We start from the raw sequence: 14,335 nt of genomic DNA, 5'->3' as shown, positions 1-14,335 counted from the left end.
TATAATTGTTTGTACAGATGAACGAGGCACCTTCAGGAATCTGGAAATTGCACCCAAGGATGAACCAGACTTGTACGAGTCCACAATCCTCTTCCTGAGATCTTGGCTGATTTCTTTTGACTTTCCTATGATGCTGCACAAAGAAGCCATGTGTTTCAGGTGTGCATTACAATAATCCACAGGTGTGTCTGTAATTCACTCACATGTTACCAATAAACCTATCAGAAGCTTCCAAAGACATGACATCATCATATGGGCTGTCCCATATTGTTTAAAGGCACAGTACTCTTAGGCGGGCTTTGCACACTACGACATCGCAGGCCGATGCTGCGATGTCGAGTGCGATAGTGCCCGCCCCCGTCGCAGCAGCGATATGTGGTGATAGCTGGCGTAGCGAAAGTTATCGCTACGCCAGCTTCACACACACACTCACCTGCCGTGCGACGTCCCTGTGGCCGGCGAGCCGCCTCCTTGTTAAGGGGGCGGGTCGTGCGGCGTCACTGCGACGTCACACGGCAGGCGGCCAATCAGAGCGGAGGGGCGGAGATGAGCAGGATGTAAACATCCCGCCCACCTCCTTCCTTCCGCATATCCTACGGAAGCCGCAGTGAGGCCGGTAGGAGACGTTCCTCGCTCCTGCGACTTCACACACAGCGATGTGTGCTGCCGCAGGAGCGAGGAACAACATCGGACCATGGCGTCAGCGTAATTATGGATTACGCCGACGCTGTACCGATGATACGATTACGACGCTTTTGCGCTCGTTAATCGTATCATCCAGTCTTTACACACTGCGACGTCGCATGCGATGCCGGAAGTGCGTCATTTTCAATTTGACCCCACCGACATCGCACCTGCGATGTCGCAGTGTGCAAAGTGCCCCTGAGTGTATGGAAACTTTTGACTTTCCAGAAAGTAATAAAAATGCCTGAACACATTCTCTCTCTCTTTCTCTCTCCAAATATAAATAATTTTGGTTCCTCATTGACCTAAAATGGGAAAAACCTGCAGATGTGTCTTTTTAGATAGTGGATGGACATCTGGTTTCAACTGTATATATGTCTCCCTGCTGGTATATATGTCCCTCTCCTGGGCCCCTCCTGGTATATGTCTCCCTTCTGGTGTATATGTCTCCCTCCTGGTACTGTATATACTGTATGTCCCCCTCCTGGTGTATATGTATGTCCCCCTCATGGTAACTATGTCTCCCTCTTGGGTTCTTCCTGGTATACAGTGGGGACAAAAGTATTTAGTCAGCCACCAATTGTGCAAGTTCTCCTGAGAGAGGCCTGTAATTGACATCATAGGTGACCACAACTATGAGAGACCAAATGAGAAAACAAATCCAGAAAATCACAGCGTCTCATTTGGGAACATTATTTTGGAAAATTATGGTGGAAAATAAGTATTTGGTCAATAACAAAAGTTCATCTCAATATTTTGTTCTATATCCTTTGTTGGCAATGACAGAGGTGAGACGTTTTCTGTCTTCACAAGGTTGGCACACACTGTTGGTGGTATGTTGGCCCATTCCTCCATGCAGATCTCCTCTAGAGCAGTGATGTTTTGGGCCTGTCGCTGGGCAACACGGACTTTCATCTTCCTCCAAAGGTTTTCTATGGGGTTGAGATCTGGAGACTGGCTAGGCCACTCCAGGACCTTCATATGCTTCTTACAAAGTCACTCCTTCGTTGCCCTGGCGGTGTGCTTGGGATCATTAGCATGCTGAAAGAACCAGCCACGTTTCATCTTCAATGCCCTTGCTGATGGAAGGAGGTTTGCACTCAAAATGTCACGATACATGGCCCCATTCATTCTTTCATGTACACGGATCAGTTTTCCTGGTCCCTTTGCAGAGAAACAGCCCTAAAGTATGATGTTGCCACCCCCATGCTTCACAGTAGGTATGGTGTTCTTTGGATGCAATTCAGCATTCTGTCTCCTCCAAACACGACAAGTTGTATTTCTACCAAACAATTCTATTTTGGTTTCATCAGACCATATGACATTCTCCCAATACTCTTCTGGATAATCCAAATGCTTTCTAGCAAACTTCAGACGGGCCTGGACATGTACTGGCTTAAGCAGAGGAACACGTCTGGCACCGCAGGATATGAGTCCCTGGTTTAGTGTGTTACTGATGGTAGGCTTTGTTACGGTGGTCCCAGCTCTGTGCAGGTCATTCACTAGGTCCCCCCATGTGATTCTGGGATTTTTGCTCACCGTTCTTGCGATCATTTTGACCCAACGGGGTGAGATCTTGCATTGAGCCCCAGATCGAAGGAGATTATCAGTGGTCTTGTATATCTTCCATTTTCTTACTATTGCTCCCACAGTTGATTTCATCACACCAAGCTGCTTGCCTATTGCAGATTCAGTCTTCCCAGCCTGGTGCAGGGCTACAGTTTTGTTTCTGGTGTGCTTTGACAGCTCTTTGGTCTTCACCATAGTGGGGTTTGGAGTGTGACTGTTTGAGGTTGTGGACAGATGTCTTTTATACTGATAACAAGCTCAAACAGGAGCCATTGCTACAGGTAATGAGTGGAGGACAGAGGAGCCTCTTATAGAAGAAGTCACAGGTCTGTGAGAGCCAGAAATCTTGCATGTTTTTAGGTGACTAAATTCTTATTTTCCACAATAGCGTTCAAAAAAAATCATCCGACCAAAACAGACGCGGCGATTTTCTGGATTTGTGTTCTCATTTTGTCTCTCATAGTTGTGGTCACCTATGATGGCCATTACAGGCCGACCTCATCTTTATAAGTGGGAGAACTTGCACAATTGGTGGCTAACTAAATACTTTTTTCCCCCACTGTATATATGTCCCCGTCCTGGTTAATATATCTCCATACTGTCTCGAATGCAAATATATATATAAAAAAAATGTACTCCCCCTCCCAGCTCCCACGTCGCGCGACATCCTCTCTGTGAGGCATTTTAACTGGATGTGCGCCCTCTACGAGCCTCTACAATGGTCCCTTCCCTGTCTGCAGCTCCTCCATGGAGCGCTTACCATTCCCAACCACCTGCTGCGTCCTTGTCACCTCCGCGGCTCTGCGTTGTAATGAGATCGTTGCATGCTGGGCTGCGGGATGACGGCCCCTGCTCTGCCTCACTGCCCCCGGTGCCACCACATGGCTAATTTGCATGCGGTGCACTTCAAGCGCATGTGGTAACGAGCACTCAGTTAAAGTGTCCCCCTCTGCTTCGGCCATACTACAGGCTGCGGCTGTGACTGGGGCCCGGACGGAGCAAAATAAAGAAAAGTAGTTACCACGTCTGGACTCAGGCTGCTCTCTTCACCAGGCCCCATACACCTGTAAGGGCGGTAGTGCCCTGATGGCGGCCTTAGATATCAAGCCTGAAAGTCAAAAGTTCAAAACATTTTTACTCTTTTGCTCATCAGTGTATTTCCCTGAAGCCGCCACTGGGGGAGCTCACGTCCAATACAATAATACTTCAGTATGCAGTTAGCTCCCTCTAGTGGTGGCTGAGGGCACTTTTTTTTTACTTAACTCCATATGTGTGCAGATTTTGAGCTGCACATCCGAAAAATGGACCTCTGGCCTCTGTGAAGAAACATTTAAAAAAGAATCAGCACAGAATTCTGGAAATTTTTAGATTAAATGAGACTTTCAATATGTTACATTATCCCCTTTGCTGCATATGGAGGCACTGGGGCCGCTCCATGCCAGGTAGGTGTCAACTGTGTTGCACTGCTGAGCTCCGATTGCTGCTGGTTAACCCCTTAATCGCTATTGTCAACTTCTAACAGCAGCATATAAGGCGCTCATTTCCAGGAAAAGTTGCTCCGATTTTAGCGCCAATCAGCAACGGGATGCCATGACAGTACTGAGTATGCTTCACAGAAGACCGTCAATTTCCTGATATACTGCAATACTGTGGTCCACTAGCAACTAAAAAAATAAAGTAAATAAAAAAATAAATAGTTTTAATTAGTTTTTTAAAAAAAAATTAAAAAAACTAATTAAAACTATTTTTTTTATTATTATAAATATAAATAATAAAAATAAGTATATATGAATAAAAGTCTTATCTAACAAAATATAAATTAGTTAACCTGTACGGTAAATGCCATAAATTAAAAAAAAATAGAAACGGTAAATTTTCAGGTGATTTTTTTTCCTCTTTTTTTTCTTTTCCAACAAAACTGAAGACACCAATCGCGTTGTGTGGTGTAATGTGAATAATGCCTTGCGTCCTTAATAAATAAATTGTGTCATGTGGATTGTGATATGTAGCGTTGGTTGTGTGATATGTAATGTATGACGTATAGTGTTTTATATGTGGTTGTCAGACTGTAGGGCAAGGAAGTAGTTAAGCGTTGAGACCAGCCCACAATAGGAGGAGTTTGCTGACAGGGACAGAGACGGTTCCTTCCAGAACGTTAGTGAAGGCCCAGAGATGGGCATATAGCTTGCAGGTTGTCGAAGCCGCATGCCGTGGGTGATCTGTGGAAGGAGAAGGAAGGAGACCAGAATGGAGATAGCGTGGCCTTTGAATGTTGTCTGAGACATTGAGCAGAAACAACAGTGAGGCTAGAGACTGACCCTCGAAAGGAGCAGCTTCAGACTGATGGAGCTGGAGGACAGGTCTTTAGGGGTCGTTCATCCCAACCAGCTTATGAAAGTAGTAGGTTTACTCTGGTGCACTCTCTTCCAAGAGTCTAACAGCCTAGTCTCTGCTCCGCCATAGAGGTACAAGCCCCGTACTCCTTTCTCTACCAGAAGAAGAAACGTGGAGCCATAGAAAGGGAAGTGACTGTCAGAAACCCTACTATTGTAGTGGACAAGACCAGTGGGAAAGGAGGCAACCCAAGGGGATCTGAAACGGAGTTGTTAAAGATGAACTTGTGGTCTCCTGAATCATCACCTGGTCCTGACCAGCCGAACAGCCCCCATGACACAAGTCCACACACCCAACCAGGACCGGGTATTTCATGTAGTGTGCCGAGGCGTCCAGGGTCAATCCCTCACCCACTACTAAAGCAACCGCAGCACCCTACATAACTATGAGCACGATCCTCCTAGACGAGGCTAATCTGAGTAGTCCAGGAGATGCTCTCCTTGCTTTCTTTGTCATGCGTTACCGCCTTAGGCCCAGGCCTAGACATAATCCATAAGTAACGACCCAATGAAACTGTCAGTTAATATAGGTGTAAACTTCCATATCTGGGTGAAGCTCAATTGAAAAGTTATTGTATCTACAAGATTTGATTTAGTGGGGGGGGGGGGGGTCACTGTTGCATTGATGTCTTATGGATATAACCTGCCATTATAATAAGTGGAAAGCGAGAAACTGCAATAAAATTTGACATGAAAGGATACCTTAGAAAGAGTAGACCCTCGTATTAATTAGGACTTAACTCTGCGACACAAGGTATTTTAGTGGAATCGAATTTAATAGGAATTGTTCTTAGTTCTTATTCCTTTAAGTAACTGGATGGGAAGAAACCAGATCAGAGTTGATACGCTAAATGGAGGAACGCCGAGGCTTTCAATGCCACACTTTACTGAGTGGGTATAGAGGTTTATAAAGTCACGGCTGATGTTCTCACCAACAATAAGAGTCGTAGGCTTGGACGACCCTCTCCAAGGGCACCGGAACTGCTGCAACGTCTATACCTATGATATATATATATATATATATATATTTATATATATAAATATTCAGTTGCCACACACAAATCCTTTGCAGCTGATGTAAGGCCCTCGGAGAGAGGGGCCCATATTCGTGACTTTCCCCCTTGGCTTCCATTCCCCTTTCCTTGGCCCTTTCTCTGTTCCTAGAATACGTTGGTGCCGTTGCTCCCCTCCCCGCACATCTCGCCTGCCAGCCTCTCCCTCCATACTCTGCTGCACTTCCCCTCGGGGTGCTCTTGTTTGCTGTGCCAGCAAGCGGAAATAACGAGATCTGACATTTAGGTCAGGAATAAAGTGGGGAGGGGGACATGGGCAAAGAGGCCGGGAGGAACCAGTCTACCTCTGACTCTCCTCGTCGCCACCAAACTCATTCACCTGCTGCTACTTACCACATGGCTCTCAGGATTGTGGGAGAACGTGGGGACAATGCTGGACCTTATTCATATCTATGTTACCCTGCAATTTTCCACACAGCCCTTCCTCAGTGAAAACCCCAGCAGGACGCCCAGATGGAATATTTCCAAAAGTTGTCTTTCTGGGTGTCCCCGAATATCATGGTCTTCTCACTCAGGAGATGACCCAACATGGGATCCTTGAGGAACATTAGCACCATTCCTTACATACGGCCCAAGTGGACCTGTACCATGTCATAACATCAACCCATTCCTTTAACTACACATATACACTGTCTCACTGACATCACTTCTTGTGTCATCTTTGTACCTGAGCCCCCTCCCCAGAAAGTCTAATCTACTGTATACAGATATTATCTCCCTATACTTCTCAACAATCATTGGATATGCATCATATCTAAAGCATATATCTGATACAGATTTCATATCTATCTCTAGCACCCTGTGTCCAACATAAAGTGCTCGAAGGTCTGAATCCATGCACTCAAGACTGTGGTATGGGTGGTGGAACCAGGAACTCGAAGGTTAGGAATCAGAAGCCCCCAATTCATAGTTAAAATGAATGTTCCAACTAGTTGTACAACCATTAGCTCTTGAATCATAGTTAAATCAGTGGTTCGAAGTCATGGTGGAACTAGGAGCTCCAGAGTTGTAGTGTATCAGAATCAATACCAGAAGTAGAAACAAGTGAAATTGTGGAACTTTCGTCCAGCGGTTTCAGCCGGACTTTAGATAAAGTTCAGTTTGGGACCCAAACTTCACCTGAATCCCAATGGAAGTGACTAAAGTTCAGGTCTCCTCCCTTTTTTTTTTCTGGTACACACTACATCGATAACTGTTGTTACCCCCAGTGTGAGCCGTTCAAACACTGCAAACGGCTCGCATTGGGCTCAGCACTCAGCGTACCTGAGCACAGCGATGCTTGCGCGAGTGGTTTGCATACATAAAATACCCAAACTGTTTTTTTTGGAAGTCTCTGTTCGGTCCAAACACCAAACCACGGTTTGCTCATCTCTACCTATGAGCTTTCAAGTCATGGTGGAACCTGAAGCTCCCAAGTGATGGTACAATCATGAGGTGCCAAATTATAGTCAAACCAGAAGCTCTCAAGTCATGGTGGAACATGGAGCTCACATGGCATGGTGGAACCAGGAGTTCCTATGTCATGGTGGAACTAGGAGATTCCAAGTCATGCTGGAACAAGGACCTCACTTGTGTCATGGTGGAATTTCCAAGTCATGATGGAGCCAGGATCTTCCAAGTCATGGTAGAACCATAACTTTGCAAGTCATAACCCATGAGCTCCAATGTCATGGTGGAACCAGGAGCTCCCAAGTCATGGTGGAACAAAGAGCTCCCAAGTCATGGTGGAACCAGGAGATTACATGTCATGCTGGAACTAGGAACTTTCAAATCATGGTAGAACCAAGAGCTCCCAAGTCATGGAGGAATCATGAGCTCCAATATCATGATAGAACCAGGAGCTCCTAATTCCTGGTAGAATCAGGAGCTCCCAAGTCATGGTGGAACAAGGAGCGCCCAAGCCTTGGTGGAAGTACGAGCTTCCAAATCAAGGTGGAACCAGAAGCCTACAAGTGATGTACCAGGAGTTCCAAAATCATGGTAAAACCAGTAGATCCCTGGTTATGTTAGGGCTAGTAGCTCGGTATTCATAGTTTATCTAAGAATTCCCAAGTCATAGTTACACTAGAAGCTCCTGAGCCATAGTTAGACTAGCAGTACTTAAATGATGGTTGCACTAGTGCCAACAAAGTCCCAATTGAATCAAGAATTTCCAAGTCACGGTCCAACCAGTAGCTCTTCGGTGTTAGTGTAACCAGGAGTTCCCAAGGTTTGCGGGAACAATAATGAAGTGGTTCTTTGGTACCAATGAGAAAATCATCAGTGAAGAGTCGACCAATGATCCGTCAAGCTTAATATTGCACACAATATTCTGGAATATTTCTGTGTTCCACCGAGATACAAGCCAGTATTCCTCAATATCAGGAGACAATCTCCCATATACGTCTACCCTCTTCTAAGTAGGTTTTTCCTACATGAATCCGTGAGAACCAAGACCTTGCCATATAGCGAGAACATCAAACCCATCTGTGCCATCTGCATTCCTCGTTCTCCTCTCTCTCATAATATCTATGTCCCCTTGCTTTCCCAGCCTCCGCCTTCCTTAACCCTGTCCCCCACAGGCATGTCATTCTACACCCTTCGTCTCGCCGCCCCCCCCATTCCGCAGGCCTCTGATTGGCTCTGGACTCTTCCTTCCGTGACAAGGGACAGTGGGGGACATGATTTAATAAAACAGGACCCAAGATGGCTGTCAGAGCTCGTTAACAAGTGAGCTCGTTTAGCCTACATTGCTTCTTAACAAAGGCTGCAACTCTGTTGAGTCATGTACAGAGACGTTCACTCATGACCTTAAATATATCATGTTCCGGGCTGAGTTTTATAGTATTAAAGAGTCTCTATATGCAATGATGTTGAATGATGATATCAAACACATGACCTATTTTCGTCCACTCTACCTCTTGTAACCACTGTGAACATCTCTTTTCAGCCACCTCGGATGGTACCCTCGAAGGGTTGGAGAATCTCAGCGGTGGTGTATGTCAGACCAAAGGCATGAAGGTCACTTTAAAAGTTGGACAGAGTAAGTATTCCACCACAAGAGAAAATGTGTCAAGCCATAAGGCCAATGAAGTACTGGAGGCAAAAAAAATAATTGTCCCAAGTGCCAGTAGTTCGACTAGGAGGACATTATCTGAAATAGTAGGAAAGATGGAAGGTAAAACCACATGGAACTGCTTCTAAAAACACGTAGGAATCAATGCTGTTTGAAAGAAAAGTCATGAAAGTATGGCTGAAATAAAGGGAGGTGAAGAACAAATGTCCAAGTCCATGATGGTGACTGAACAGTGACTGTGGATGATGGAGCTATTATAGAAATGGGAACAATGGCTGGAGTTTATAAATTGAGTGACTGGAGATGATGGTGGTATGATGAGGATGGGACCAGTGACGGTAGATGATGGAGGTATGATGAGGATGGGACCAGTGACTGGAGATGATTGAGGTATGATGAGGATGGGACCAGTGACTGGAGATGATGGTGGTATGATGAGGATGGGGCCACTGACTGGTGGTGAAGTTGATAAAACAAGGATAGGTACAATTACTGTCGATCATGACGTTATGATATGGATGGGGCCAGTGACTGGAGATGATGGAGGTATGATGATAATGGGACCAGTGACTGGGTGTGAAGTTGGTAAAACAAGTATGGGTCAAATTACTGTTGATGAAGGAGGTATGATGAGGTTTGGGCCAGTGACTGTCAATGATAAAGGTATGATGAGGGTGAGACCAGTGACTGGAGATAATGGAAGTATGATGAGGATGAGACCAGTAACTGGAGATGATGAAGGTATGATGAGGATGGGGCCAGTGACTGGGGATGATGGAGGTATGATGAGGATGGGGCCAGTGACTGGGGATGATGGAGGTATGATGAGGATGAGACCAGTGGCTGGAGATGATGAAGGTATGATGAGGATGTGACCAGTGACTGGAGATGATGAAGGTATGATGAGGATGGGACCAGAGACTGGAAATGATGGAGGTATGATGAGGATGGGGCCAGAACCTGGGGATGGTGAAGGTAAGATGAAGATGGTACCAGTGACTGGAAATGGTGAAGGTATGATGAGGATGAGACCAGTGACTGGAAATGATGGTGGTATGATGAGGATGGGGCCAGTGACTGGGGATGGTGGAGGTATGATGTGGATGGGGCCAGTGACTGGGGATGATGGAGGTATGATGAGGATGGGGCCAGTGACTGGGGATGATGGAGGTATGATGAGGATGAGACCAGTGACTGGAAATGATGGTGGTATGATGAGGATGGGGTCAGTAACTGAAGAGGATGAAGGTAAGATGAGGATGAGACCAGTGACTGGAAATAATGGTGGTATGATGAGGATGGGACCAGTAACTGGAGATGGTGAAGGTATGATGAGGATAAGACCAGTGACTGGAAATGATGGAGGTATGGTGAGGATGAGACCAGCGACTGGAGATGATGGAGGTATGATGAGGATGAGACCAGTGACTGGAGATGATGGAGGTATGGTGAGGATGAGACCAGTGACTGGGGATGATGGAGGTATGATGAGGATGGGGCCAGTGACTGGGGATGGGGGATGATGGAGGTATGATGAGGATGGGGCCAGTGACTGGGTATGATGGAGGTATGATGTGGATGGGGCCAGTGACTGGGGATGATGGAGGTATGATGAGGATGGGGCCAGTTACTGGGGATGATGGAGGTATGATGAGGATGGGGCCAGTGACTGGAGATGATGGAGGTATGGTGAGGATGAGATCAGTGACTGGGGATGATGGAGGTATGGTAAGGATGAGACCAGTGACTGGAGATGATGGAGGTATGGTGAGGATGAGACCAGTGACTGGGGATGATGGAGGTATGGTGAGGATGAGACCAGTGACTGGAAATGATGGAGGTATGATGAGGATGGGACCAGTGACTGGAGATGATGGAGGTATGATGAGGATGAGACCATTGACTGGAAATGATGGAAGTATGATGTGGATGGGACCAGTGACTGGAGATGATGGAGGTATGATGAGGATGGGGCCAGTGACTGGGGATGATGGAGGTATGATGAGATTGGAACCAGTGACTGGAGATGATGGAGGTATGATGAGGATGGGGCCAGTGACTGCAGATGATGGAGGTATGGTGAGGATGAGACTAGTGACTGGGTATGATGGAGGTACGATGAGGATGAGACCAGTGACTGGGGATGATGGAGGTATGATGAGGATGGGGCCAGTGACTGGGGATGATGGAGGTATGATGAGGATGGGGCCAGTGACTGGGGATGATGGAGGTATGATGAGGATGGGGCCAGTGACTGGGGATGATGGAGGTATGGTGAGGATGGGACCAGTGACTGGGGATGATGGAGGTATAATGAGGATGAGACCAGTGACTGGGGATGATAGAGGTATGATGAGGATTAGACCAGTGACTGGGGATGATGGAGGTATGGTGAGGATGGGACCAGTGACTGGGGATGATGGAGGTATGATGAAGATGGGACCAGTGACTGGAAATGATGGAGGTATGGTGAGGATGGGACCAGTGACTGGGGATGATGGAGGTATGATGAGGATGGGGCCAGTGACTGGGTATGATGGAGGTATGATGTGGATGGGGCCAGTGACTGGTGATGATGGAGGTATGGTGAGGATGGGACCAGTGACTGGGGATGATGGAGGTATTATGAGGATGGGGCCAGTGACTGGGGATGATGGAGGTATGATGAGGATGAGACCAGTGACTGGGGATGATGGAGGTATGATGAGGATGGGACCAGTGACTGGGGATGATGGAGGTATGATGAGGATGGGGCCAGTGACTGGTGATGATGGAGGTATGATGAGGATGGGACCAGTGACTGGGGATGATGGAGGTATGATGAGGATGGGGCCAGTGACTGGGGTTGATGGAGGTATGATGAGGATGGGACCAGTGACTGGAGATGATGGAGGTATGATGAGGATGGGGCCAGTGACTGGGGTTGATGGAGGTATGATGAGGATGAGACCAGTGAATGGAGATGATGGAGGTATGATGAGGATGGGGCCAGTGACTGGGGATTATGGAGGTATGATGAGGATGGAGCCAGTGACTGGAAATGATGGAGGTATGATGTGGATGGGTCCAGTGACTGGTGATGATGGAGGTATGATGAGGATGGGACCAGTGACTGGGGATGATGGAGGTATGATGAGGATGGGGCCAGTGACTGGGGATGATGGAGGTATGATGAGGATGGGGCCAGTGACTGGGGATGATGGAGGTATGATGAGGATGGGGCCAGTGACTGGAGATGATGGAGGTATGATGAGGATGGGGCCAGTGACTGGGGATGATGGAGGTATGATGAGGATGGGGCCAGTGACTGGGGATGATGGAGGTATGATAAGGATGGGGCCAGTGACTGGGGATGATGGAGGTATGATGAGGATGGGGCCAATGACTGGAGATGATGGAGGTATGGTGAGGATGGGGCCAGTAACTGGGGATGATGGAGGTATGATGAGGATGGGGCCAGTGACTGGGGATGATGGAGGTATGATGAGGATAGGACCAGTGACTGGGGATGATGGAGGTATGATGAGGATGGGACCAGTGACTGGAAATGATGGAGGTATGATGAGGATGGGGCCAGTGACTGCAGATGATGGAGGTATGATGAGGATGGGGCCAGTGACTGGGGATGATGGAGGTATGATGTGGATGGGGCCAGTGACTGGAGATAATGGAGGTATGATGAGGATGGGACCAGTGACTGGGGATGATGGAGGTATGATGAGGATGGGACCAGTGACTGGGGATGATGGAGGTATGATGAGGATGGGACCAGTGACTGGGTATGATGGAGGTATGATGAGGATGAGACCAGTGACTGGAGATGATGGAGGTATGATGAGGATGGGACCAGTGACTGGGGATGATGGAGGTATGATGAGGATGGGACAACTGACTGGTGATGATGGAGGTATGATGAGGATGGGGCCAGTGACTGGAGATGGTGAAGGTATGATGAGGATGGGACCAGTGACTGGAGATGATGGAGGTATGATGAGGATGGGGCCAGTAACTGGGGATGATGGAGGCATAATGAGGATGGGGCCAGTGACTGGGGATGATGGAGGTATGATGAGGATGGGACCAGTGACTGGAGATGATGGAGGTATGATGAGGATGAGACCAGTGACTGGAGATGGTGAAGGTATGATGAGGATGGGACCAGTGACTGGAGATGATGGAGGTATGATGAGGATGGGGCCAGTAACTGGGGATGATGGAGGCATAATGAGGATGGGGCCAGTGACTGGAGATGATGGAGGTATGATGAGGATGGGGCCAGTGACTGGAGATGATGGAGGTATGATGAGGATGAGACCAGTGACTGGAAATGATGGAGGTATGATGAGGATAGGACCAGTGACTGGAGATGATAGAGGTATGATGAGGATGGGACCAGTGACTGGGGATGATGGAGGTATGATGAGGATGGGACCAGTGACTGGAGATGATGGAGGTATGATGAGGATGAGACCAGTGACTGGAAATGATGGAGGTATGATGAGGATAGGACCAGTGACTGGAGATGATAGAGGTATGATGAGGATGGGACCAGTGACTGGGGATGATGGAGGTATGGTGAGGATGGGACCAGTGACTGGGGATGATGGAGGTACAATGAGGATGGGGCCAGTGACTGGGGATGATGGAGGTATGATGAGGATAGGACCAGTGACTGGAGATGATAGAGGTATGATGAGGATGGGGCCAGTGACTGGGGATGATGGAGGTATGATGTGGATGGGGCCAGTGACTGGGGATGATGGAGGTATGATGAGGATGGGGCCAGTGACTGGGGATGATAGAGGTATGATGAGGATGGGGCCAGTGACTGGGGATGATGGAGGTATGATGAGGATAGGTCCAGTGACTGGAGATGATGGAGGTATGATGAGGATGGGGCCAGTGACTGGGGATGATGGAGGTATGATGAGGATAGGACCAGTGACTGGAGATGATAGAGGTATGATGAGGATGGGGCCAGTGACTGGGGATGATGGAGGTATGATGAGGATGGGGCCAGTGACTGGGGATGATGGAGGTATGATGAGGATAGGACCAGTGACTGGAGATGATAGAGGTATGATGAGGATGAGGCCAGTGACTGGGGATGATGGAGGTATGATGTGGATGGGGCCATTGACTGGGGATGATGGAGGTATGATGAGGATGGGGCCAGTGACTGGGGATGATAGAGGTATGATGAGGATGGGGCCAGTGACTGGGGATGATGGAGGTATGATGAGGATAGGACCAGTGACTGGAGATGATGGAGGTATGATGAGGATGGGGCCAGTGACTGGGGATGATGGAGGTATGATGAGGATGGGGCCAGTGACTGGGGATGATGGAGGTATGATGAGGATAGGACCAGTGACTGGAGATGATGGAGGTATGATGAGGATGGGGCCAGTGACTGGGGATGATGGAGGTATGATGAGGATGGGGCCAGTGACTGGAAATGATGGAGGTATGATGAGGATGGGGCCAGTGACTGGGGATGATGGAGGTATGATGAGGATAGGACCAGTGACTGGGGATGATGGAGGTATGATGAGGATAGG

At 47.8% G+C, this 14,335-nt stretch overlaps 1 protein-coding gene across 1 annotated transcript in view; it reads left to right on the top strand.

Moving 5' to 3' along the window:
* The window catches only part of EFNB3 (ephrin B3), a 190,107-nt gene that overhangs the window by 161,767 nt on the left and 14,005 nt on the right, over positions 1-14,335 (top strand). The window contains exon 3 of the mRNA XM_075343210.1: positions 8,649-8,741. Within this exon, the coding sequence (XP_075199325.1) occupies positions 8,649-8,741 (93 nt within the window). The remainder of the gene's footprint in view (positions 1-8,648; positions 8,742-14,335) is intronic.

The sequence above is a fragment of the Anomaloglossus baeobatrachus genome, chromosome 4 (assembly GCF_048569485.1).
Source record: "Anomaloglossus baeobatrachus isolate aAnoBae1 chromosome 4, aAnoBae1.hap1, whole genome shotgun sequence".
NCBI classification, from domain to species: Eukaryota; Metazoa; Chordata; class Amphibia; order Anura; family Aromobatidae; genus Anomaloglossus; species Anomaloglossus baeobatrachus.
Note: the sequence above shows the minus strand (reverse complement) of the source record. Positions and strands in the feature narration are given on the sequence as shown.